The 26,212-nt window shown below is 42.7% G+C and overlaps 2 protein-coding genes across 3 annotated transcripts in view; both read left to right on the forward strand.

Annotated features, from left to right (window-relative positions):
- Positions 1-16,579: 16,579 nt before the first annotated feature.
- On the forward strand, positions 16,580-21,538 carry LOC143508348 (immunoglobulin lambda-1 light chain-like). The gene is made up of 4 exons (XM_076996797.1): positions 16,580-16,649; positions 16,741-17,066; positions 20,400-20,433; positions 21,027-21,538. The coding sequence occupies exons 1-4, from the start codon at positions 16,610-16,612 to the stop codon at positions 21,347-21,349; spliced, it is 723 nt and encodes a 240-aa protein (XP_076852912.1). The 5' UTR covers positions 16,580-16,609; the 3' UTR covers positions 21,350-21,538.
- LOC143508346 (immunoglobulin lambda-1 light chain-like) overlaps positions 18,661-26,212 on the forward strand; it is a 42,854-nt gene continuing 35,302 nt past the window's right edge. Inside the window, exons 1-2 of one of the 2 annotated variants that reach the window (XM_076996789.1) lie at positions 18,661-19,477; positions 19,817-20,139. In XM_076996789.1, the coding sequence (XP_076852904.1) occupies positions 19,360-19,477; positions 19,817-20,139 (441 nt within the window). In that variant the 5' untranslated portion in view covers positions 18,661-19,359. The remainder of the gene's footprint in view (positions 19,478-19,816; positions 20,140-26,212) is intronic. The other variant, XM_076996790.1, reaches the window with a different exon arrangement.

Consider the following 26,212-nt stretch of genomic DNA (forward strand, 5'->3'; position numbering starts at 1 on the left):
AGTGAGAGGGATCATTGTGCATTCTCTGTCCCAACACCTGTGTTTCAGGGGCGGGGCATACAAAAACTTGAGAGCACTGGCGTAGGGGAGGGGCACGCAAGGCACGCACTGCGGGGGGGCCGCGAACACAGGTGGGCCCCGCCTTAGGACGAGTTTGTTGTTTAGTCATCGTCCTGGGTGATGTTAAGCCTGGTTTATTCACGCTATTTTCCTGACAACGCTGGGCGGGGCCATATTGGTTGACTTTGTGTTCGAACTTCCGGTGCTACGTATACGCTGATACCGATTACAAGCAAAACGACAACAAACACAATATGACTAGCATAATATGTTCAGTTAGAGCAGAGGTGGCCAAGTGTAGGGGGGGAGTGTAAATTATTAGCGGGGCGGATGTAAAATGGACACAAATTAAGTATTAAGTAAAAAAAAACAAGCACAAACTTTGATATAAACATATGGCGTGATATGCTTCAGGACTTTGTCACGTTTGGAGCACACTACAAGCTCTGTTATGTACGCAACTGTTGTTTTCTATGTGAAAAGTGTATAAACTCCGTTATTAACACTCGTTACAACGCCACTGACCTGCGCTCATCCTTAGGAAGAAGAGAACAGACAGTGTCAGTAGTTTTGAAGCTCCCTCAGTCGTCTGCGGTGCCTTTGCTGCACCTCGTATGTGGTTTATTCCAAAACGTGTGACAGAAGCGTCTCACCAACGAGACTCAAAGCACAATCACAACAGCACAGACACTTCATGCCACTAGTCTCCCGTTTTCCACTACGCCGGTTTTAAAAGTGTTAGCGGCTCACTGCTTGTAAACACACCGCGCACCACGAAGGTGTAGCAGTGTGTCTCCCTCAGAGCTGATGAGGTAACCGGGCTTCCAAAGAAGAGGACCTGCGTATAAGGCTGAAGGCGCTAAATTTAAAATATCCACCCAAACGTCCATACGTCTGCTCTTATCATTTTGTGGAGGGGAAACCAACACCAGATCACCCTTATGCCGAGACATGGCTCGGTTATGAAGCTCCGATGAAGCAAACGTGTCGGGTGCTTGTGATCAGATAAGTAACTATTTTATAATCAGTGGCCACATCTTTTCCTTGCATTCATTTTGTAATTTTAGGAAGTAAAGAAGTAAATAGACAAGAATGCCTATTTTATGAAAAAAATAATTAAAATGTAGTAGTGTACACTAATGCAAAAATAGCTGACCGGAAGTTCTAACACAAAGGCGGAAGAAACATACACTTGAAAGTGGGCGTGGCGAAATACGGTGAATACTTGAGGGTCTGCGTGGCGAAAATGACGTAATCGCTGTGGCTCCGCCCGTGCGCGAGGGCCTCGCGCGCTGTCAATTCGCGAGGTCGTGCACCTCTCAAATTTTGTAATTTCGCGCGCGCGCCGCGCTTCAGCGCGATGAACAAAGTCATGTTTGCAGGGTTCATACACCTTAACAAGGTGGAATTAAAGCATTTGTACATCACTTTCAAGGTCCATTTCAATATTTCCCAGCACGTTAAACTTAGTTAAATATTTATACATATACTCGAAATTATTCGCTTTTTATCACATTATTTAATGATAATAATAATAATAATAATCCATTTTATTTATAGTGCACTTTACATTTCAATGAAACCTCAAAGTGCTACATAGTAGTTAAAATCAGAACAAACATATAAGAGCAAGTAGATAAAAGCAACAAAAATTTTCGCACATCAGAGATAATACAACAAATACTAGTAGGATTTTTTAAATAAAAACGTTTTAAGATTTCTTTTAAAAGACTCCACGCTCTGTGGTGCTCTCAAGGGGTCTGGGAGAGCATTCCAGAGATGTGGGGCAACAGCTTGGAAAGCCCGGTCACCCATAGTGCGTAGTTTGGTCCGGGGCTGCTGAAGGCAGTAGGTATTAGTTGAGCGGAGATGTCTTGCGGTGTTGTGCGGAATAAGAAGCTCTTTGAGGTAGAGTGGAGCGTTTCCATGGAGACATTGATGAGTAAGAAGGCAGAGTTTATATTGGATTCTGTAATGGATGGGTAACCAGTGTAAAGTTTGTAGAACCGGTGTGATGTGGTCATATTTGCGCCTCCTCATCAGGATCCTGGCAGCACAGTTCTGAATTTGCTGAAGTTTCTGTAGGCTCCTGTCAGAGATTCCTGCGAGGAGGGCATTGCAGTAGTCCAGCCTGGAGGAGACAAAGGCATGGACCAGTTTTACAGCATCCAGTTGGGAAAGAGAGGGACGGAGTTTTGCTATATTTTTGAGATGAAAGAAGGAGATTTTGGAGAGGTGACGGATGTGTTCAGTAAATGATAAATGTGGGTCAAATTTGACACCTAGATTTGTAATAGAGGAAGAAAGGGGAATGCTATGGCCAGAGACAGAGATATTACTGATGAGAGCTGCCTTGGTCTGATGTGGAGTACCTATTAGAATGGCTTCTGTTTTGTCACTATTTAACTGAAGAAGGTTCTTTGACATCCATACCTTAATCTCCTCCAGGCATGCAGTGAGAACTGGTGGTGTGGCTGAGGTGGAAATGGGATCTGTTTTAAGATATAACTGACTGTCATCCGCATAGGAGTGAAATGATAGACCATGTTTCCTGATAATGTGGCCCAGAGGGAGCATATAGACGGTAAACAGTGCTGGTCCAAGCACTGACCCTTGAGGGACCCCATAGGTGACAGTGTGGGGAGTTGACCTTGCTTCCCCCAGGGCCACATACTCAGTTCTGTCAGTGAGGTATGACTGGAACCATTGGAGGATGGTCCCAGAAAGCCCAACTGTAGTTTGGAGTCGATGCAGCAAGATGTTATGGTCCACAGTATCAAGGGCAGCTGAGAGATCCAGGAGTATAAGGAGTGATGGGAAGCCATGGTCAGCAGCCATCAGGAGGTCATTGGTAACCCTGACCAGTGCTGTCTCCGAGTTGTGTGCAATCCGGAAACCAGATTGAAAAGTATCATACAAGTTGTGTGTATGAAGATGATGATGAAGCTGAACAGCAACAACTTTTTCCAGGACCTTGGAGAGAAATGGCAGGTTAGAGATGGGTCTGTAGTTTGACAAGTTTTCAGGATCTAATGAGGGTTTTTTCAAGAGTGGGTGAATAAGAGCCCTTTTTAGAACTGAGGGGACTTTCCCAGTTTGCAGTGAGTTATTTATTATTGCAGTAATGAGTGGGCTAATAACAGAGATGTTAGCTTTTATTAGTGCTGTTGGGAGAGGATCAAGTGAACATGTGGAGGGCCTTAATTTCCGGATATGTTCCTCCACCTCTCTCTGCGTGGTGTCAGTAAAGTGAGAGAGTAAGGTCACTGGCTCTGGAGTCTGTATCACTGGTGATGGTGTAGAGGGTGATAGAGATAGTAAGGCAGAGCGGATGGATTTTACCTTGTTGGAGAAGAATGTTATAAACCTATTACAAAGCTCTCCCGTTTGGTTACTGCATGTATGGGTTTGAGGTTTCAGTAAGTGGCTTATTGTAGAAAACAGCTGTTTCGAGTTTCCTGAACTGATGCTAATTTTGTGAGAGTAAAATGGTTGTTTATTTTCAAAACGCCCAATCTTAACGTCTTCACGTTCTCTCATATTTCGTCCTGGAATTACAAGAGGCTCGTATTTGTTAACGTATCGTTTCGGACAACACTGCAAAGCCATATTTACACTGCAGTGACGCTCGCGAAAGTATAAACGCCTACACCGCTCGCGCAGGGTCGCGCGCTACGGTCGCTCGTGAGATTTTAGCTCACGCACGGGCCTCCTCATTGCCTCCTTGCGGTGGGGCCCCAGAATTTTGCGCTACGCCTCTGCTTGAGAGGGATCATTTTTGCCCAAACTATTCATACCACATCGAGTAAGAGAATTAAAATCATTGCTTGAAGTGTTTTAACCAGGGTTAAAACACAGGATAAGAAGCATAATACCCATAGGGCAGGGGTCACCAACGTGGTGCCCGCGGGCACCATGTCGCCCGCGAGGACATCACAAGTCGCCCGCGGGCTTGTTTTAAAAATAGCTCACTATAGCGCCATGCACCAAAGCGCTGCATCGTTTATGTTTTTGCTACTATTATAGATTGTCCGCGGTTGCTAGCGGTCTTCTCGCTTAGCAATTGACACTCGCACACGCAACTTTCGTTAAACCACCCCCCAACCCCCACTTAACAACCTTTGTTCGATTGATGCGTATTAGGCCCCGTCCACACGACGCCGGAGATTTTTAAAAACGGAGGTTTTTGTCTCCGTTTCAGCCTACCGTCCACACGAAAACGGCGTTTCGGTCACCGAAAACGGAGGTTTTTGAAAACGCCTTCCAAGGTGGAGACTTTTGAAAACTCCGGTCTCGGCGTATTCGTGTGGACGGGGAAACGCAGGTTTAGGAAAACGCTGACGTCACATCGGGAGTGCGCATGTCTTTTTTTTTTGTTTACATGCGCTCAGCTTGTTCAGCATGGACAGCTCTGTGATTGTTTTTGTTCTCTCTGCAATTAGTGGATTATTAACATGTTTACAGTTTAATTTAATGTTACTTTCCCATTACATAACACAGCGGAGGCGCCTAAATGCGCTGCGTTTAGTTTTTTCGAATCCTCCTACCCGAATGTACAAACCTTATCGTGCACGGCGATTCTGGAGAAGACAAATAAATAAAGATAAAGATAACTTTTCGTTTTCGTTTTAGACATTCTTCACGGGTGCACTGGAGTTGTTCAGCAATACATTAGTCTTCTTCAAGTGTTTTGATGTCATTCTGTGAGAAGTACGATCATGTTAATTGCAGTGTTTCTGAGTGGTGTGCGTGTTGTGATACGCAGCGGAGATATTTTTGAAAACAGACAAAAACCTCCGTTTTTAAAAATCTCTGGCGTCGTGTGGACAGGGCCTTAATCTGGTAGCCCTCCGCAATAATTGCTATCCAAGAAGTAGCTCCCAGTTTCAAAAAGGTTGGTGACCCCTGCCATAGGGAGATGCAAATAAATAAATAAATAAATGGACAATAAATACATGGGTAAATAAATAGGTAAATAGATAATTAAAATGGATTACTAAATAGAGGAAACCATACAACATTTACTCCCTATTGCAATGTAATCACAAAAAAAAGCAAAAACACACCGCAACTTGCATCGCAATGTTTTTGAAAAACACACAACATCAAACATTTTAGCCCGCAACAATCACAAAAAAGGCCCGCGAAATCCTGGTGGGACTGATATACAATCCTAAACACAATTCAGCAAGTCTAGCAAGCAGGATATCTTAAGCCAGTGGGCAGTGGTGGACAGTAACTAAGTAAATGTAATTCGTTACTGTACTTAAGTAACATTTCCATGTATCTGTACTTTACTCAAGTACTTTTATTTGGTAAGACTTTATACTTTTACTTCACTACATTTCAAAGCAAAACTTTTTACTTTTCACTTCGTTACATTTACAGAAACATCTCGTTCCTTTTTCATTTTTAAATCAACGCTTAATAAAATACCGAAAGGTCAAAGTGTACCGTGTCACAGACTATAACCAATCAGCGCTCAGTAAGAGATTAAGATTTGTACGCTAAATGGCTGAGTATCTGACATGGCTGCAATAGATGGCTTTCCCCAACACCCCTGGCCTTAGCCCAATTGTTTGAATTCCTCGAAAAGAAAAATTATTCGTATTCCTCCTCTGCATTCCGAAGAACACATTGCTGTCATCATTTATGAACTCACCATCAAACTTGAAAAAACATATCGAAGTAAGTTCGCCATTAGATGAGTACTACCAACAGGGTGGTTTATATACCCCGGTTAATGATATCACATTGAAATACACAACATTAACAGATGCTTTTATCCAAAGCAATGTGCTAGTACCCAAATTGCAATCTGTGGAGATGCTAAACGCCAGTTTAACACAGGAGACTCCCACATCAAACGTTAAAGCCGGGGACATACACGCGAATTTGGCCAAGCGAAGCGAACTTCGCAATTCATTCCTATGAGGGAGGCGAAGGCAAACAAATATGAGCGAGGCGAAGCAAAATTATTAAAATTTCTATTAAAATTATTATTATTATTGTGGGGTGGGGGGGCGGTGGCATGTGTGTAAAATGTTGGCGCGGGGGGGGGGGGGTGTGGCGAGTGTAAATTGTTGGACACAAATTAAGTATTATATCGCGATCGATCGATCGATCGTCGGTGGTTGGCGCCAGAGCGAACTAGTAACTCATTGAATCATAGATGTAGATCGGAGGTAAATAAACTAGATTTTTTTTTCCAAAAAACCACCACCAACTCTGCCCTTTATCAACGAAAGTGCCCTTTTGAAACTTCGGTTAAAAAAAAAAAATTATTATTATTAACATGTTACTGAGGTCGGTTTAAAATGGTCTTTAGAAAACCTGAGCGATTAAAAACAATGCCCTGAAATGAGCCACCACCTCGCACACACCCGACCTCTCTCTTCCTTTAATTAACACCAGATGCGCTGCAGCAGCAGTTCAGTTCAGCGAGTGGAAGGAAGCGTCTTCAGCACAGCACACACGGTCACAGATAGACTTCTTCTCCCGTGCCCCACCAGTGCATTTGGTCACCAGTTGGTCTCCTCTGTGCAGGGGGTAAGGTTGGTGGCGTACAGGTTGGTTTCTTTTGGAGTGTCTGTGTTAGGCGTGTGAGGTATTGTTTGTGGGTGTGTGGGTTGAGACTGTTTGACTGGTCTGGTTAACTTATCAGTGATTTGCTTGATCTCTGTGGTTGGGTTTTGCTGAGATTTGGGGGAGTGTACGAGTGGGTGCCATTTCAACGTGTGATTTGGTGCATGGTTGTGTGCGTGTTTACTTCAGTTGATTTTTGTTTGTCTCAGACTGGGTGGCCAACCAGTACTGGGACACTGTGCGCCACCAATTATTCTAGCCAGTGGCTTAGTGCAGGCAGTAGTTTGGATTCTGCAATGTGTGTTTGATGTATGTTTTTATTGTTTTAAAGCTAATAAAGGTAATTCTAATTAGTGGGGTTCAAGCTTGTGCATTGGGGCCACTGGCTGGGGTGAGGAGTCTAGCTGTTCACTACAGGCTTAGTCCAGGTTTTGTAGAGGTTTACTTCTGATGATTTACTTCTGATAGTTTTAACCCTTTTCACACCAAATGGTTGGATGGTTTTGGTAGTGGGCTTTGTAGCTGTGTTGTATGATTGCTGTGCTCCCTGTTTGTAGTGTTGCCCCTGTAGGTGAGCAGCTACCCCTCCAATCCTCCCATGTGTCTGATGTTATTTGCTTAAATAAACCCTCAAGTACATTTGATCTGTCTTGTTGCTCTTCTGTGGTGTTGACAACTTACTGGTGTCCAAACCTGGTGTTACAATACACCTTTACAAGGTGGAATTAAAGCACTTGTACGTCACTTTCAACGTCCATTTCAATATTTCCCAGCACGTGGAACTTAATTAAGTAAAATAATTATACATATAGTCAAAATGATTTGAAATAATTCGCTTTTTTATCACATTATTTAATGGTTGTTTATTTTCAAAACGCCCAATCTTAACGTATTTGCGTCCTCTCATATTTCGTCCTGGAATTACAAGAGGCTCGTATTTGTTAACGTAATACAAGAGAACTGTTCAGTCAGATAGATATTTGTTGTGAAACAAAGTAGTTACAGTTTCAAGCATTTTCAGGTACTTTAACCTAAATTCCAGCACTTTTCAAACCTGAAACACAAAGCAACCTGAAAATTTGTCAGGTAAATGTTCCTTCCCTGTTTTTGAGGGGTGTTTCTTTATACTACCACATACCGTTTCGGACGTATAGACGCTTCCGCCGTTTCGCGGAGGTTCACGCGAAGTGTGGGGACTGGAGTCGCGCGCTACGGTCCACACCATCTTGGAGAAGCGGTCCACAACTACGAGGATGGTGTAGTTACCTTCTGAGGGAAGCAAGTTGGTTATAAAGTCCAGCGTGATGTGTGTCCAAGGTTGTTTGGGAACAGATTGGAGGAGTAGCTTACCAGCTGCTGGTGTATGTGGTCTCTGTGCAGGAAGCCACATGAGCTAGAATATCACGGCGCATGCCCAGCCACTAATAGCGATCCACCAGCAGCTGTGATGTACAGGTTGAGCCTGTGTGCCCTGTTCCTAGGGATGAGTGGGTCCAACTGATCAAAGCTGTGCGCTGTGCAAGAGGCAAGTACTTACGGTGAGGTGGACAATGCTGATGGGGATTAGCAGCAGCGATGTTCATAGTTCATAGTGCCCACTATACACTCTGGCAATAGTACTGGATTCTCACTCGTTGACTCAGCACTGCCGTTGAATCAGCGAGAGAGAGCGTCGGTGAGGGTGTTCCTCTCCCCAGGATGGTAAGTCACCTGAAAACAAAAGTGAGAGAAAAAGAGCGACCACTATGCCTGGCGCGCATTCAGCCATTTGGTGTTCTTCGAGTACTCCAGGTTTTTGTGATCCGTGATGAATGTGAAGGGATGCCACGCTCCCTCCAACCAGTGTCTCCACTTCTCAAATGCGAGACGCATAGACAGAGGTTCCCGGTCTCCAACCCCGTACTTGCACTCCGCTGAACTTAATTTTTTAGAGAAAAAAACGATGGGCTTTAAATCGCTGTGCTTCTTGAAACACTGCGAGAGTACTGCACCTGGAGCTTGCGTCGTGTGAGGCTGGGTCCATCCTACCACAGCCTGTACCTTGCCGGGTTGCATGTGTACGGAGCCTGGCCTAATGGTGTAACCTAGGAAGTTCACCTCGCTGAGGTGGAACTCGCACTTCTTGAGCTTGCAATATAAATGATTGCACAGGAGTGTGTCCAAGACTGCACATACATCACACACATGTTGGTCCAAGGTTTGTGAATAGATCAAAATGTCATGGATATAAGAGACAATGCATCTATTCAGGTATTCCCTCAGGACCTCGTTAATGAACCCCTGTAAAAACGACAGAGCCATAAGGCAAGACCCTGTACTCAAAATGCCCGGTGGATGTGCTAGACACCATTTTCCACTCATCGCCCTGTCTAATGTGGATGAAATTGAAGGCGCTGCGTAGATCAAGCTTAGTGAAAAAATTTGGTGAGCACAACTGCTGCAGTGCCGAGGGCACTAGAGGCAGAGGGTAGGAATAGCCCACTAAGAGGGAATTGAGTCATTGGTGATCCACATATGGCCTCAGGCCACCGTCCTTCTTTTTAACAAAGAAGACGCTGACCAAGGCAGGCGAGGTGGAGGAAGTGATGTAGCCTTGAGATAGAGCCTCTCCGACATGTTGGCTCATAACCCACTCCTCCTCTTGGGATAGCGGATAAACACGACCTCTAGGTGGTGTCATTCCCTCCTTCAGGACAATGATGCAGTCCCACGGACGATGTGTTGGGAGCTGGGTAGCCTTGGCGGAACTAAAAACTTCAGCCAGATTTTTATACTGGCTAGGGATGGAGGTAGATTGGACAGTGAATTTGTGTCTGCCTCGAATGGGTGTGAGGGGCTTAGAACATCTAATAATCTGTCCTGTGGTCCACCTAATGACAGAGTTGTAAAGCTTAAGCCAGTGGAGTCCTAGTGTAATGAGGTTATGGAGGTGTGGGAGGATATAGAACGATATGTGCTCAACGTGACCCTGAACTGTGAGACGAAAGTAAGCAGTGCAGTATTGAATAATGCCACCACTCACAGGCCTGCCGTCCTGCCGTCCCTCGGGTGTCCAAGGCCTTCAGGGGCACGCCCAGTCTCTCTGCCATGCTCTGCACCATCAGGTTTCCCAATGCTCCTGAGTCCACTAAGGCAAAAACCCCAACAGAGAAGCTCTTATATGTCACCATAGCCCTAATTGTCAGCAGATGACCCATCAAGGAGTTACTCACACAAGCTCTGCCATTGCTCCTTGGGGGCTGTCATATCTCCGATTTGCATGGGCTCGGCCTGGGTTGAATCCTTAGTGAGTGTGGGTGAGGGCTGTGGAGAAGGAAGCCGAGCTCGACTGCCTCTCTCATGCAACAGTCTGTCATTCACTCACCCAGCACTTAAGCCCACAGTTTTTGCAGTCCAGTGCTGCACATTGATGAGCCTTCACCTCACATCTCAAGTGAACCTGTTCATACACTGTAAAAAAAAAAAGTGTAAAAAAAACGGTAATTTTTCTGGAAATGGGGGCGCCAGAAAATTACTGTAAAAAAAACAGATAAGTACTGTAAATTTAAAAACATACATAAACTGTAAAAAAAACGGTGATTATAACACTTAACATGCAACACTGTCATTTTACAGGAAATATTCCTAAAATTGAATGTGGTCTTTACTCTAGTTCACATTCAATTATAACGATATTGCAGTGTGGTGTAGGAAGGAGAGGTAGCAAACAGATCCACCACAGCACAAGGCTTTTTTAATTCAAACTGCCTCAACAACATAATCACGCCAGACCCCACGATCACACAGAAGAGACTTAATTTAGACACAAAACATGAGGGAACGGCAATAACACGACAACACTACACAAACATGCCATAGAATAATTCACACAGTACAACTACATAAATTGATGAAGGGGGACTTAAACCAAGTAATGCACATAATCAAGTACACAATTAATCAACACATGCATAGACATCACATTAACAGAGAACAATACCGGAGTCGCAGGGACTCATGGGAAGTAGCGCCGTCCCCCATTGGACCGACGCTTCAATATAAAAATATATATAACATTAATAGTTAAAATGAGCCATAAACTCCGAACCGTCAGAACACACATTTCAACGCTACGGTTATAGTTAAACTATGATCGGACAGGAATGCCAGACACATGAACCGATAAGAATATATTACGCGTTAACTAAATAAGTTGCATGCACTGAAAGCTGACAACGTTGCAAAAACTCATTTGAAGAAACACTAATTTCAAAACTCATACATTTGGGCTGCAGCGGGGTGATAACGAAAGGTTCTTCAAACAATATGCACAACCAGAACAACTCTTCATGCACACTGTGCAGTGGTCCGATTCAAATAGGCCCCACCCCTACCAATCATAAACTTAACATATTCAGTTATCTTTACTTAACATGATCATTGCAATGCCTATTTCAGCTCAATAATGATAACAACTAGTTTTATTTAGTAATGGCAATATTTTTTACGAAACATGAAATAATAATTAATGATTACTAAAATAATTTATTAAAACCTAATACAGTGTAGATACAGTGATACAGATACAGTGCATATTTAATAGTGGATTGAAAATGAGATGGATCTGGAACGCCTTAACTCTTTTTGTATGTTATAAATATAAAAATAAATCACAGTCAAGAACATTTTACTTTTTACTCACTTTTATAACATGAAAATCACATATTTAACATGTCAAAACTTAAATTAAAACATGCATCAATGTTGTCTTGTAATATTTCCTTGAAATTAATTCCAGAAGATTCTATTACTTTGTCTCAATAAGATTAATCAATATTACTTTCTTTTTACAGTTTGTTTAGTTAAAATTATTATCTAAGAATTGTTAAAAAACAGATTTATAATGTATTTAATTTATGCAGATTTTTCTTGTTAAATCACATGACATTTTTAAATAAACAGTTTGTTCTGGTAATTGTAATACACTTTCCCTGTCATTTTAAAATACAGGAAAAAACTGTAAAATTTATTGGGAAAAACCTGTAAAAAAACTGTTTTTTTTTACAGTGTACAAGTCGCCACACCACTGGACCGCCTGCCTGGACTGTGCTAAGTGTCACCTGACTCTTTACAGTTACTGTTTGGCCTGAGTCTTTATGTTGTTTTCACCATGGACAATAAAGCTTTTAGTTTACAGCCTCTGCCTCAGCTGGGGATGTCATTAGGTGGTGGAAGGAATATTCAAGGATCTTCTCAATCCCACCATCGAGCCTTTCACAGAGGAAGCAGAGCTGGAGGACTTGAATCAGAATCAGAATCAGAATACTTTATTAATCCCCTGGGGGAAATTGCAATTGTTACGGCTGCTCCTATTAATAAAAGTACACTATATAAAAAATACCAAAAATATTTACATAATTAAATAACAAATCAAACAGAGTTTAGGAGAAGAAATAAATAAAATAACGTGTCAATAGAAATAAAAATAAAGTGTCAGTAGAAATAAAAATAAAGTGTGAAGTGTCAGATGCAATTGTTGTTGTTATTGAGAGGGTATTGCACATTTGAAAAGTAATAATAATATTGTATAATCTTGTAATGATAATAGTATTGCACATTTGAAGGTAATACTAGTAGTAAACATTACACAGATGAATATTGAGCATTATGCTTTTAAAGAGGAGTTGTACAGTTTAATGGCCACAGGTAAAAATGATCTTCTGTGGCGCTCTGTAGTGCATTTTGGATTTATGAGTCTCTCACTGAAAGTACTCCTGTGTCTCATTACAGTGTTGTAGAGTGGGTGGGATACATTGTTCATAATACCCCTCAACTTAGACAGAGTCCTCCTTTCTGACACTGCCGTCAGCGAGTCCAGCTCCACACCCACAACATCACCAGCCTTACGAATCAGTTTATTAAGTCTGTTGGCATCTGCCACCTTCAGCTTACTCCCCCAACATGCCACAGCATACAGGATAGCACTCGCCACAACAGACTCATAGAAGATCTTCAGCATGGTCCGGCAGATGTTGAAAGACCTCAGACGCCTCAAAAAATAGAGGCGACTTTGGCCCTTCCTGTAGAGGACATCAGTGTTCATACCCCAGTCCAGTTTATGGTCAATGTGAACACCTAGATATTTGTAGTGTTCAACCATGTCAACACTGACCCCCCTGATGGACATAGGGGTCACCGATGCCTTGTCCCTCCTCAGGTCCACAACCAGTTCTTTAGTCTTTGTTAAATTAAGCTGCAGATGGTTCATCTCGCACCATTCAACAAAGTCATTCACCGTCGTCCGATACTCATCCTCATCACCCTTGCTGATACATCCAACTATTGCTGAGTCATCAGAAAACTTCTGAAGGTGGCAAGTCTCTGTGCAGTAGTTGAAGTCCGTGGTGTAGAGAGTGAAAAGGAAGGGAGAGAGGACAGTCCCCTGTGGAGCACCAACGTTGCTAACCACCCTGTCCGACACACACTGCTGCAAACGTACATACTGTGGTCTGCCGGTAAGGTAGTCAGTAATCCAGGTCACAATGGGGGTATCCACCTTCATCCTTTTCAGTTTCTCGCTCAGGAGATCAGGCCGAATGGTGTTAAAAGCACTGGAGAAATCGAAAAACATGATCCTCACTGTGCTGGCTGGCCTGTCTAGATGAGCGTAGACTCTGTTCAGGAGGTATATGATGGCATCATCAACTCCCAGACGTGGCTGATAGGCGAACTGGATTGGATCCAGAAGTGGCTGAACCATAGGCCGTATCTGATCCAGGATGAGTCTTTCCATGGTCTTCATAATGTGAGACGTCAATGCTACAGGCCTGTAGTCCTTGATGCCGCTCGGTCTCGGCGTCTTCGGGACAGGAACAATGCACGACGTCTTCCACAGCACTGGAACCCTCTGTAGACTCAGGCTCAAGTCGAAAACATATTTAAGAACTCCCCCAAGCTGGTCGGCACAGGCTTTAAGCACCCTGGGGGGGATGCCATCAGGTCCTGCAGCCTTATTGTTCTGGAGTCTTTTAAGTTGTCTTCTCACCTGGTCAGTGGTGATAGACAGTGTAGAGGTGATGTGTGAAGGGGTGGTGGAGGTGTGAGGCAGACCATCAGGGGAAGGAGAAGGAGGAGGGGTGGATGGTACAGTTGGCTTCTGAGGGCCATCTGAGGGATCCAGACAGGGGGGGACAGAACCTGTAATGTCGAATCTGTTAAAAAACAGATTTAACTCATTAGCCCTGTCCATGTTGCCTTCCACTCCTCTGTTCTTACTAGTCCCGAAGCCAGTGATGGTCCTCATTCCACTCCAGACCTCTCTTAGGTTGTTTTTTTGAAGTTTCAACTTCAGCTTTCTCCTGTACCAAGGAGGAGGTGAGAACAACTTGGACGGGGATTTGCCCATCACTCGGGCTGAGGTGACCAGGTCAGTTGTGAAACTCCTTGGCAGCAAGTCTCTGGGGGTGGACAAGATCCGCCCTGAGTTCCTGTACAAACAGAGCAGGAGCTTGGTTCGCATGGCCAGCAGTAATTCAGACTGGTTCCCGGTGGGAGCTGCACTCCACCAGGGCTGCCCTTTGTCACCTGTTCTGTTCATAACTTTAATGGACAACATTTCTGAGACATAGCCAAGTGGCGGAGGGGGTTTGAGTCTCTGGCAGAGTCTCTGGAAATGATTCATTGTGCTGGAATACAGACAATACATGATTCACCACAACATGGAAAAAGACAAAAATGAAAAAAAGAATAACAATGTAAATAAACACAGAATAAAGTCTTATGATGAATGTTACAAATGCAACTTCATTACTGATGACCAACTTATATTTTTGTTACAAGAGTTAATGCTAGTGAAATGCCATTTAATATAAAGTACCAGTCAAAAGCTTGGACACACCTACTGTTTTTAATTTTCTACATTTTACAAAGCATGTAGGTGTGAGAGCATTAAAATAAGACATATGTGATAATGCTGTTGGACAAATATTTTTAGAGTGTTATGACCTCCGTCATATTGTGTATTGTGCATTTTGTCATTTGTCATATGCTATGCCTGTATTTGTGAGTCTGCCCCTTTAAGACTGTTTACAGGGGCCGTCCGTACTTCACCTTCCACACCTGATGCGGCTTACCGTGACGACGGAGGAAGGTGGAAAAGGAAGCATAAAAGGCGGATTTGGACATGGACGAAGCAGGCTACGCCTCGCTTTTGTGCTTGTTCTGAGATTTGATCATTCGATTGTTGGTTCTTTCTAGTTGCTGTCTTGCTGTCTACATTTGTATATTTGTATATATCTGTATATATAATCTATTGCACCAGTAGTAAGGGTGACTGGCTGTTTTGTTTCTGGTTTATGGGTTTGGTTCTGTGTGTTTGATTAGTCAGGGAGTTAGGAGAGACATTGTGCTTTTGTTTCACGTTTGTTTGAGAAGGGTTAATTAGTAGTCCCTGTGTTAGAGTGGGTTTTCTTTTGTTGTTTGTTTTCAGTGAGGGTCACCCTGAAGTTTACCTGGTGTTATTATTCGTGTCATTCAATATACATCTCATATATTTACATACTACATAAAACATCTTTCGACTATTCAATTTGGTCTCTCTCTCTGGGTGTTTTTGGTCATTTGGCCGTCACAGGTTATCATATACCGGTTCATCACTATCATTTTCTCTGTTACTAGTCCCTACCTAGACGGGATACGTAACAAGAGTCATAGATTTTAGATTCTTCAAAATAACTCTCCTATACTTAGACAACAGCTTTGCACACTCTTGGTGTTCTTTCAAACAGCTTCATGAGGTCGACATGTATGATGCTTATCCACTAGGTGGCAGTGGAAACCACACTGAGAGGAGCACTTGTGGAGATTTCCCCAAGAGATTATACGCTCCCCTAATTAGTGTGAACCTCCTCTCTCACTCCGGAAACACCTGCAGAATACTGGTACGTTTAGCTGTATGTAAAAGAAGAAACTTTTCTGTTAATATGGTAGAGTACTGAAAATAGATTAAAAGATGAGTCACTAATAGATACGGCAAATCACTATACCAGGGCTATTCAACTGGCGGCCCACGGGCCAGAACCGGCCCTTTAATGAATTTGTACCGGCCCGCAGTCCATCTCCTAATAAATAATAATAAATATTTGATAAACCGCTGTAAAAATAAATAACATTTTATTTGCAACATTTGCAACCATTTATTTTCATGGTTTCCAAAACAGACTCACTTGAGAAGCATGGCGCTGTCAAAGAAGAGACGTAAAATTGATACCGAAACCAGACAATATAATAATGACTGGACAGATAAATATGCACACATACCCCAAACTCAATCCTATGTGCCTGCTCTGTTACGAGTGTTGTGCGGTGATAAAGGAGTACAACGTGCGGAGGCACTTTACTACTACCCACTCTCATTTTGACAATGAATATCCACCGGGTTCTGGTGCTCATCAAACAAAAATACAATCACTTATTACAAACTACAAGCGCTGAGACTGTTACTTGTTACTGTGATGTGTTGGAACTTGAAGTCGTTATTTATTAAAATTTTTCTTTTTGCACTTTAAGCCAAAAGTAGGCTTTTTTTCGCTAAAAACAGATGTTACTGTTGTGACTGTTGAAGATGATCTCCTAATTAATAAAATGGAGAAAAATTAAATGATGTATTTCTTCAATTTTACATCCACTATGACAGTATTGGTATAGGTCTGAAAATTGTCTGGCCCACAGGTCAGAGCTCTCTGCCAAATCTGGCCCACAGAAAAATATAGTTGAATAGCCCTGCACTATACGGTATGCTGTTAATATGTAATAAAATCATTCATATATAGTAAAACAAATAAACCAATGCAGGACCTCACATGAGGTGTGTGATGATGAGAGGCCCCTCCCCCTGCCCCTCCTACCTCTCTTATAGCCCCGCCCTGCAGTGTCTCCTTCATCTGCTCCTCTTCACTCAGCACAGAGTTCAACACACACGGCCAAGATGCTGCCAGCACTCTGCACTCTCTTCACTGCTCTCTCATGTAAGATCTCACCACACCGCAGCTCCTCAACATTTACACACTTCTAATGTAAGGATGAGCTAATGGAACGTGGATGCTGTGTTTACTGCAGGTGTCAGTGGTGTAACCGTGGTAACACAGAAGCCTCCTGTTCTCACGGTGACTAAAGGACAGAAGGCCACTATGGACTGTAATCTGGGTACAGTGACGGGCAGTGCAGCATGTTGGTATAAGCAGCTACCAGGAGGAGTTCCACAGTATGTGCTGAGAAATCACCACAGCTGGAGCTCTCCTGAATATGGGTCAGGTTTCTCCTCTCCCAAATTCACATCAACACACTCTTCTAAATCAGACTACAATTTGGTCATTGATAATGTGGAGGTTGGAGACTCTGCATCTTATTACTGTAAGACATGGGACAGCTCTGTTAATGAATACGTATCACAGTGATTCACACCATGACAAAAACCTCCTCACTGCTCACATACACTTCTGCTTTCAAACAGCATGAGGAACTGACACACGTAAAGACAAACAAAGCACTTCAGTCAAAAACTATTTCACATTTACAGGATTTTATTGGCAGTTACATATAATTTATGGAAGGTTTGACTTACATTTAACTCATTTATTTTACATAATAATCCATCCACCACGTGCTGCTTTAATAATATCAGTGTGATCAGATAAATACTAGATCAGTCATATTGTCCAATGGCAGGTTACATGCAGTGTTACAGGACTTCACACTAATATGACACGTGTGTGATCCACTGAACAGAGTGATGGGTCTGTAATTCATGATGACCTCCATTCACACATTACTTCATCATCCCAGAACACCTCCAACACACACACGTTAATCATGTAAAGGAAGTGATGATGAAGACTACGTCTGAATACACTAGTCTGTTAATCCATTCTAAGTGAATATAGATTTTGACTGTATTTTTAATATTTGATCAGGAATTCTTCTACTTACTGAAATAAATGCACTCAGTATGATCAATTACATTGTCATTCAAAATGTGGAATAAAACGTCCTATCTGCTTAATTAAAAATAAAACATGACATATGAAACATATATGAGACCTGCTAAATAACAAAATCCGTGTCAAACATTATTGATCTGTGAGATACTGAACACATCATTACTTTTAGTGATGATACTGAACACATCATTGCTTTTAGTGATGATACTGAACACATCATTGCTTTTTTTGTGGCCCACATCCACTCCCCATCTTTGGAGGACAACTTTGTTTTTATGTACAGATCAAATGATAACAAATCTGTATAATACAGTGCAATAGTGATAACAATAATTGGGGTTAGGTGGACCATAAGAAGATAGAAAAGAGGAGGAGAGAAAAGAGGGATAGAGAAAGTAAAAAGGGAAAAGGCAGAAGGGCAGGGAAAAAAAACCCAGCTCAAATGACCACTGCAATGGTTCACCAACTGCTGCTCCTAAAAGAAGAGCAGAAAGTAAACCTAAGACATATAGCACAAATGACTGTGATGTATGTGTGTGTGTGTGAGTGTTTATGTAAGTGCAACATAGGATAAATGTACAGAATGCACTTACTAGCAAGGGTAGAAAGTTACGACAACATTCCCCCAGAGGCCAGAGGCAGGCAGAGAGAGACCCGGGAATCCCACCCGCCTGCGGCCCCTCCAGGAGTAGAGGAGTCCCAGAGCCACACTTCCTAGTGACCCCCGCACCCCCGGGAGAGGGAGACCCCGGAGAGCACCCTCCCAACCAAGGAACGCAGACTCAGGGGAACCAGAGGAAACAGAGCCACCCCCCAGGATGCCCCCCCCCCCCCACCATGGGCCAGTAGCAAGGCCCCAGCACCACATGCCCCTGAGAGCAACCCATCACCCGACAGGGCCCCCCTCCCGCCAAGGAGCCCCGAGCCGTCCCGGACCACAACCGCCCAGGGGAGTGGGCCCCCAAACCACAAGGCGCCCTCCCTCTGGAGGGGAGAAGTAATCACAGGGGAGCAGCCGGGAGAGGACCGGTCACGACAGCCTCCCGACCCAGAACCAGCTGTCCTCACACATACACTCAACCTCCTATATACATTCACCCCCATATATACACCACTACATATACACACTCCATTATATACACCCTCATTATATATACACCTACACACAACCATATATACATACATATACACACACACACACCCACACTCACCCTCATGTATAGACCCTCACACATATATACACCTGTACATCCACACAAACATATACACTCCCACACACATTCACCCACACTCAAATACACTCTTATGGACATATTTACACCCACAAATGTAAGTACACATTCACCTCAATATATACACACACACCCATATATACCCCCCACAACACGTACACATTCACCCACCTATACAAAAAGAGACAAGGACAAAGACACACAATCATCCAAATTAACACACCTTCCGAGGCGGGGGCAAATCTAATCCTAATTATTTATTTTTTAAAACCTTGCTAAATTAAATTTATTTATCATATCTACTTTTCCTCTGTGAAGAGATAAAAGTCTCCCCCCAAGGACTGAGACAGGAAAAGAGACTTTGTGTGGAGTGGGGCGGATCTGAGGTTGAGTAGTTGGGGGTGTGGCTGAGGGCTTGGCATGTCTTACAGCCCCTCCCCCAGACTTATGAAAGTTCCTTCCACTCTCTCATCCTCAACTATCACCCTTGTGATCTCCATGACAACATGCTGTCAAGCCTGTGTGTTCTCCTGCCTGCACTCCGATTTTTCACTCGTGCGACTATTTTTCGATCGGGCCGAGTTTCGGCTCAATCGCGTGTCGTGCATCGTATAGTTTACACAGGTAAACGAGGAGCGATTCACACCTCACGACCAACTCCCGATCAGAAATCGCAGCGTCGCAAGAATATCAAACATGTTTGAAATTCAAATCGCTCCTCGTGAGATCGCATGAGAGCGTCGGGTCGTATAGTGTGAGTATGTGAATCGTGAGCTGTGAATTTTTAAACCCTGCGATTTAGTCGTACAGTTTGAGCTGGAGCTGAGTACACGATTTAAAATATCGTACAGTGTACGCCCAGCTTAAGATATCTCTCCCTCGCTCACTTTCAACAGATATATTTGCTTCTGATTCTGTTGAAAATTATGGTATTCTTATTCGATGTGTTGTTTTTTGTTTCAGGGGTCAGTTCGCAGAAAGTAGTCACACAAACCCCTTCAGTACTAACAGACAAAGGACAAACTGTCACCCTGAACTGCAATGTTGCAAAGGATGACAATCGGTATGTCTCCTGGTATAAACAGATCCCACAAGCAGCTCCTCAGTTTATTCTGAGGTTCTATCATTCACACAGCTCTCCTGATCTATATGGAGATTTTCCAGCTCAACGTTTCACATCTAAGGCGTCTTCAGACATAAACTACCAGTTAATAATCAGTGATGTGGAAGCAGGAGATTCTGCCATGTATTACTGTGGGACATGGGACTCCTCTGTCAGACAAGCTGTATCCACAGTGATTCACACCATGACATAAACCTCCTCAATGATCATGTCTGCTCTTCACCAGACACCCGTGTTGTCTACAGAACTGATTCTCTTGAGCAGGACTCGTGAATAACCCCGACCAAACAGAGTTGTGGAATAAATCCAGAGTGATGTGGGAGCGTAAGGGAATGTGTTAAAGACACACTTCACCATCACTGTGTTCACTCCTGAAACTGAGGAGGTTCTTGTACGAGGGAGGACGTGAAACGTAGCACTGTGGTATTTGGCCAAGGAACAACACTGAAGATCACAGGTGAGTTTTCCTCCTTTCTCTTGTTTCTGAAGTACTCAGTGATTTAAGATGTTGTTCTGGAGTGCATAAATGTTATTGAACATTTTGGGATAATGGCACATTTTTGTTTATTAATTTAAAGAGCTTTACAGTAGCCATGGAAACAGCTGGTATGGACAGATGTATAATCATTAGATAATAAACTCTTCACCTACTCCAGCAAACACTGATTTAGTAAAACTGCTAATGTGACTGAATTTTCACAGAAACAGACATTTCAGCAACGTTTGAATTATATTTCAGTCTTCATGATGATTATAGGTAGTAGTGATTATAGGTTGGGTGTTAACCTAAAATTTCTGGAACATTCCTCAAAGATTGTTATACTGTGAGTTAATTTTGAACAGTTAATACAAATTAATCTACTTATGGTTTTGTATAACTGGATTCATATGATCTCTGTCTTATTAAGACACAGGTAAATAAAGGCAAAAGCTTATTTATCATGAATACATTCATTTATTTCTATCCTAGATGGTTGCCTGGGTTATTCAGATAAAGTGTGAACTTTCCTCCGTTGACAGTATTTTTTCTCCAAACTTCTCTCTGATCAGACACTGCTCTGCCTCCTCCTGTTCTGACCCTCTTCCCTCCATCCAGTGAAGAGCTGAAGTCTGATAGGGTCACTCTAGTGTGTGGGGTCAGTGACATGGCCACTGGCTTCTCTGATGTGCGCTGGCTCGTGGATGAGAACCCAGTCACCAGTGGAGTCCTCACTGGTTCTGCACAGCAGCAACCCAATAACAAATTCAAACTGAGCAGCTATTTGACCATCCAGAGCTCAGAGTGGAAAAACGACAAGACCATAACATGTGAAGTATCTGCTGGATCTCAACTTGCATCAAGGAAAATTCAGATGTCTAAATGCCTTGTGTGAACCAGATGAGAGATGTTACATTTTTCAATACTTTTATGAAATGCGACAAAAACTAACAGAAGCAGTAGTTTGATGTGTAGTGAATGATTATTGCTGACAGTATAAACAGAAACTTAATCTTCTGCTTAATCATTTTAGCATTTGTGTTTAAGAACAAAATTGAACTTTAATAAAGTGCATAACAAAGCAGAGTCTCTGGAAATGATTCATTGTGCTGGAATACAGACAATACATCATTCACCACAGGATTACATTACATTATTGTCCTCTATATTAGATTAAAAACTTTGTATTTATTGTGATCTCCCCTCTAAAAAATACATGCACATTGTCAACTGAACAACCTATACTGTAAAAAAAAAACTGTAAATTGATCATACTAGTGTACAAAATGTTCGGATTCTTTTTTTCTACCTCAGCATTTGCACTATGAATGGTAATATTGATCACCAATAGGGGGCAGTGCAGGACCACAGAGAGGAGCGCTCGTGGAGATTTCTCTTACAGATTATACACTCCATTAATCAATGTTAACCTCCTCTCACTCCGGAAACACCTGCAGAATACTTTTAGCTCTATGTAAATGAAGAGAGTTCTCTGTTTCTGAGTGGGAGAGACAAGCACATGTTATAGTTTAGTCCATATTATATAGTATTATATGCAGACATGTAGGCACACGCAGTGTAATCAAAGGTTCCCCTTGTTCACAGTACAATAAGTATGAATGAATGGATGTTCAATTTATATAGCACCTTTCAGGATACCCAATGCGCTTTACAATTTTAACACAGATACAAGTCTCACACAACCAATCACACACACCGGCGAGAATCGCCAGCCAATAGCGCACAGCGTACCCTCTATCGGGATCCACAGCTCATGGGGGACTGAATGGGGTGCAGCAAGGTGAGAGAGGACAGTCCCTATAGTGACAGAGCACTTTCCACCCCTAGGCATAGAAGCACACACACATTCATGCATGCATAGACACTCGGACAACTGCTTTTTATTGAACAGAGAGACACACATACACACTCAGGAAGAATTTGTCAGGGACTGCCAATTTATCTAACCTCCATTTTTTTGGACTGTGGGAGGAAACCGGAGACCCCGGAGGAAACCCACGCAGACACAGGGAGAACATGGAAACTCCACTCAGATAGGGACCTGAACTCAAGTCCCCAGTGCTGTGAAGCAAACGTGCTAACCACCAAGCCACCATGTTGCCTGACATGTACGTATGTACAAATTACATATGCACGTCTTTCAGGTCCTTTCATATGTAACTATATGCATGAGAGTTTCCACAGTCTGTTTATTATCGTATTCAAGAACCTTTCCCCACATATCTATGAATCTATCTCAGTCCTACAAAGATGAGCAGGAATAGTTATTTCTTTCTAAACAATCTCTTTTGATGACCATGGAACATGTGCATGTGTCTGTCCTAAAGTCTGCAGGCTCAGAGACTCTGCAGCACATCACCAGTAGATGGAGCGCTTACTCCAATATACCCAGCTGTCCCTGTCGGACCTGATTGTTCAACTATCACACACAGAAATGCTCCGTCAGGCAAATGATTCAACTGTCAACCTGGTGACAGAATGGGAAATGTGTGAGAAGGATTCATAGGATAAGATGTATTTTATTGTATACCATATAGTATAATACAGTGGGGAACCGTCAGGGCCCTCTACGCCCTCTCAGAGGGCCTAAAATATTCTTAAAACATTATATATATATAATTATCCAATTTTATTTTATCTACTTACAGTTTTACAATCGACATCTAAACAGTTACAAAAATTTAAGCAAATAAATTATTCAACCGTGTCTATTCAATCTGTGTTGGAAGGTGAGGGGTTAAGTGGAAGCCTGTGAGCCTGTGTCTCCCCCTATCAGGACTGTGATGCCCGCTGTTCGTTTACAGAGGGCCTGGCAGTTATAATTCAGCGCAATACCAGTTTCAAATGACAGTAAAATTGACCAATCATATCTTCCCTCTTAGTGGGCGGGCTTAACTGTATGATAATTTCCGCCCGCTGTGGCGACGCTAGCTGTCGTTAGCCTACGGCCGCTAGCTAGTTTCGATTCGGCCCTTTGACGTCCTCATTTACATATTCCGCTTGCGAGAACCACGGAGCTGTGAAACCTTATTTTGTTTGGAAACTTATTTTGCTTAACAAGTTATCTAGTACAAATGTTATTTGAACGCACTACATGCGTTTCTAAAGTTATACTGTCGTCTCGGTTTTTTCTTTATTCTTTAGTGCAGTTTATTAGGAGAGGAAAAAAAATTTTGGGGGGGGGGGGGGGGGGGGGGGGGAGAGAGTAGCGGGCCCAGGTTTAATGGTCACGGTTCGCTACTGGTATAATAAATATCTAATACGTCAGCTTTTAACTCAGAGGCTTTCATTTTATCAGAGTAAGCGCTTAAAGCATATTTCTAAAATCAATGTTACACCCACACACAGAGGTACAAAAAGCAGTAATGTCCTCAAACACAGCCAGAGCAGTCTTAACCAGTCTTATTCAGCTCCTATCTGTGGTTCCTTCTGGACTCTCCACAAACAAACAAAGGCCATATGAACAACACGCTGAAACGCTGCAGTCGCACATCCTGAGACACACAAACACACACAGACACATTCGCTGACGTGGCTCCAGTTCACAAGAGTTACCACAAGACGGCAGTGTTGTTCAATGTTTGGTGTTCAAAATACAGTACCAGCAATATAATATCATAGTATTCATAAAATCAAATAACTTCAAGATGTCTTATGGCTCATTCATTAACCTCTTTGTGCAGTAGCGCCCTCTAGCGATCCCGTCGCTAGAGGGCAATATAATAAGCAACCCGGCTCATTAGCCAGCCAAACTACCGCAGATCAGCACACAACAAAATACACATGATGTAGTGTCGTGGAAATTTTCTGAAAATGGATGAGGACTCAGACGTGGTTAAAATGATTAATTTATTAGAAGATACAAAAACATTAAAAAGGACAAAAGACAGACACAGACATGAGAGTCTCATCTAGAACAAGAACTCTGAAAGCAAGGGGGCAGTCCCCCTGCTTATATACAATCCTAAACACAATTCAGCAAGTCTAGCAAGCAGGATATCTTAAGCACAGCATGTTCCAAAACATAGGCGCCCAGCAGGCTACTTTGTCTCACATATGTGAATCTCCTAATATGGACTTCCCTAGGTTTTAGCAGAAGCAATTGATTTATCAGTTGAACGCAGAGACAGCTAAATGACCCTAGTATGGCGACTAGTGACAACCAGTAAACAAAGTGCTCTTACCCTTTGCACTCTCCCTGACCTGGGTCAGATTATAGCATAACATGAACTAAACATGGTTGCACTGAATCACAATACTTGTATTATTGTAGTCCTTCTGCTTAATCAGAATGACATCATAAAGTATTAAAGGGGATTAACAAACGGAACCTACACTACATATCAACAACTGTCCCGGTGCTGAGCGCAGATCTTAATCTTAATCTTAAATGTGCTCTGTTCAACGTTCGTTCCTTAAATAACAAGGCATCGTTCATTGCAGATGTTATTCTGGAACATGACATTGATCTGCTTTGTCTTACCGAAACCTGGCAGCAGCCTAAATGAGTATTATGCTCTCAATCAGGCATTGCCTGCACATTACAAATACATGGACAAACCGCGTTTAACTGGTCGTGGTGGAGGACTTGCAGTAGTTTACAGATCTAACCTTAAAATTAAATCTGTCTCAATCTTGAACATGACATCGTTTGAGTGTTTGGCTATGTTAGTCTCTGCTGCTAGACCCGTACTAATTGTGCTTATTTATCGTCCTCCTAAGCTAACTTCGGTTTTTATGGCTGAGTTTTCTGAGCTAATCTCTTCACTTGTCTCTGTTTACTCTGATTTGTTACTGCTTGGTGATTTTAATATTCATATTGATTCGGGTACCTGTATGCTAAGGAATTCCTAAATGTGCTTCAGAGTTTCGATATTGCTCAGCACGTCAACTTTCCTACACACAAGAAAGGCCACACCTTGGACATTGTCTGTTCTGTGGGTAAATCTCCCTTTAATTTTAATAGCATTGATCTATGTGTGTCTGATCATAAAGCTGTGTTTTTTGATTTTCCACTGTCACGACCTCTGCGAGGGCTGCACCAATCACGCCAGATTACATTTCGGAACCTCAAAAATGTTAGTCCACTGGCTGTTATGGAGATGTTCAGACAGAGGACTATACCTGAATGTTTGAATCCGGATCTGCTAGTGGCTCACTATGATGAAACACTGTCAGATATTCTGAATCACCTAGCACCTCTCAGAACTCGCTCTGTATCTTTTTCTCAGCCTGCTCCCTGGTATACTTCTGAGCTGCGCAAGGTGAAAGCTGTTGGCCAACAGCTAGAGCGACTTGTAAAGAGAACTGGCCTGACTGTGCATGCTTGTGCTTACAGGGATCATGTCCTGATTTACAAGGAAAAACTGCAGGAAGCTAAAACACTTTATTATTCTAATGTTATTCATAGTGCCCACGGTAATCCCAGAGCTCCGTTTCAAGCTGTTAATAGGATACTCGGCCCTGTGAAGAGTTTTCCTTTAACTCCATCGTTTGAACTTTGTTCTCGTTTTATGGATTCTTTCAATCATAAAATAGACACAGTATACTCACAGTTTCAGTCTACTGTGAATGTGTTGGACACATCTCGACCATTCTCGCAGTCCAGTAGCAGTTATTTTGCGGCTTTTGGTGCTGTGGATCAGCAGTTGGTTGCAAAGCTTATGACGACCTCTAGGGCAACGACATGTCAACTGGATCACATGCCAACACAATGGGTGAAAGCCTGTTCTCCGTC

This window comes from Brachyhypopomus gauderio, chromosome 2 (assembly GCF_052324685.1).
Source record: "Brachyhypopomus gauderio isolate BG-103 chromosome 2, BGAUD_0.2, whole genome shotgun sequence".
Taxonomy (NCBI): domain Eukaryota; kingdom Metazoa; phylum Chordata; class Actinopteri; order Gymnotiformes; family Hypopomidae; genus Brachyhypopomus; species Brachyhypopomus gauderio.

Coding starts and splice junctions, on each gene's coding strand:
- LOC143508348 (XM_076996797.1), top strand. CDS start 16,610: ATGCTGCCAGCACTCTGCACTCTCTTCACTGCTCTCTCAT. Junction 16,650..16,740: donor TCTCTTCACTGCTCTCTCAT/GTAAGATCTCAC, acceptor TGTTTACTGCAG/GTGTCAGTGGTGTAACCGTG. Junction 20,434..21,026: donor AACAACACTGAAGATCACAG/GTGAGTTTTCCT, acceptor CTCTCTGATCAG/ACACTGCTCTGCCTCCTCCT.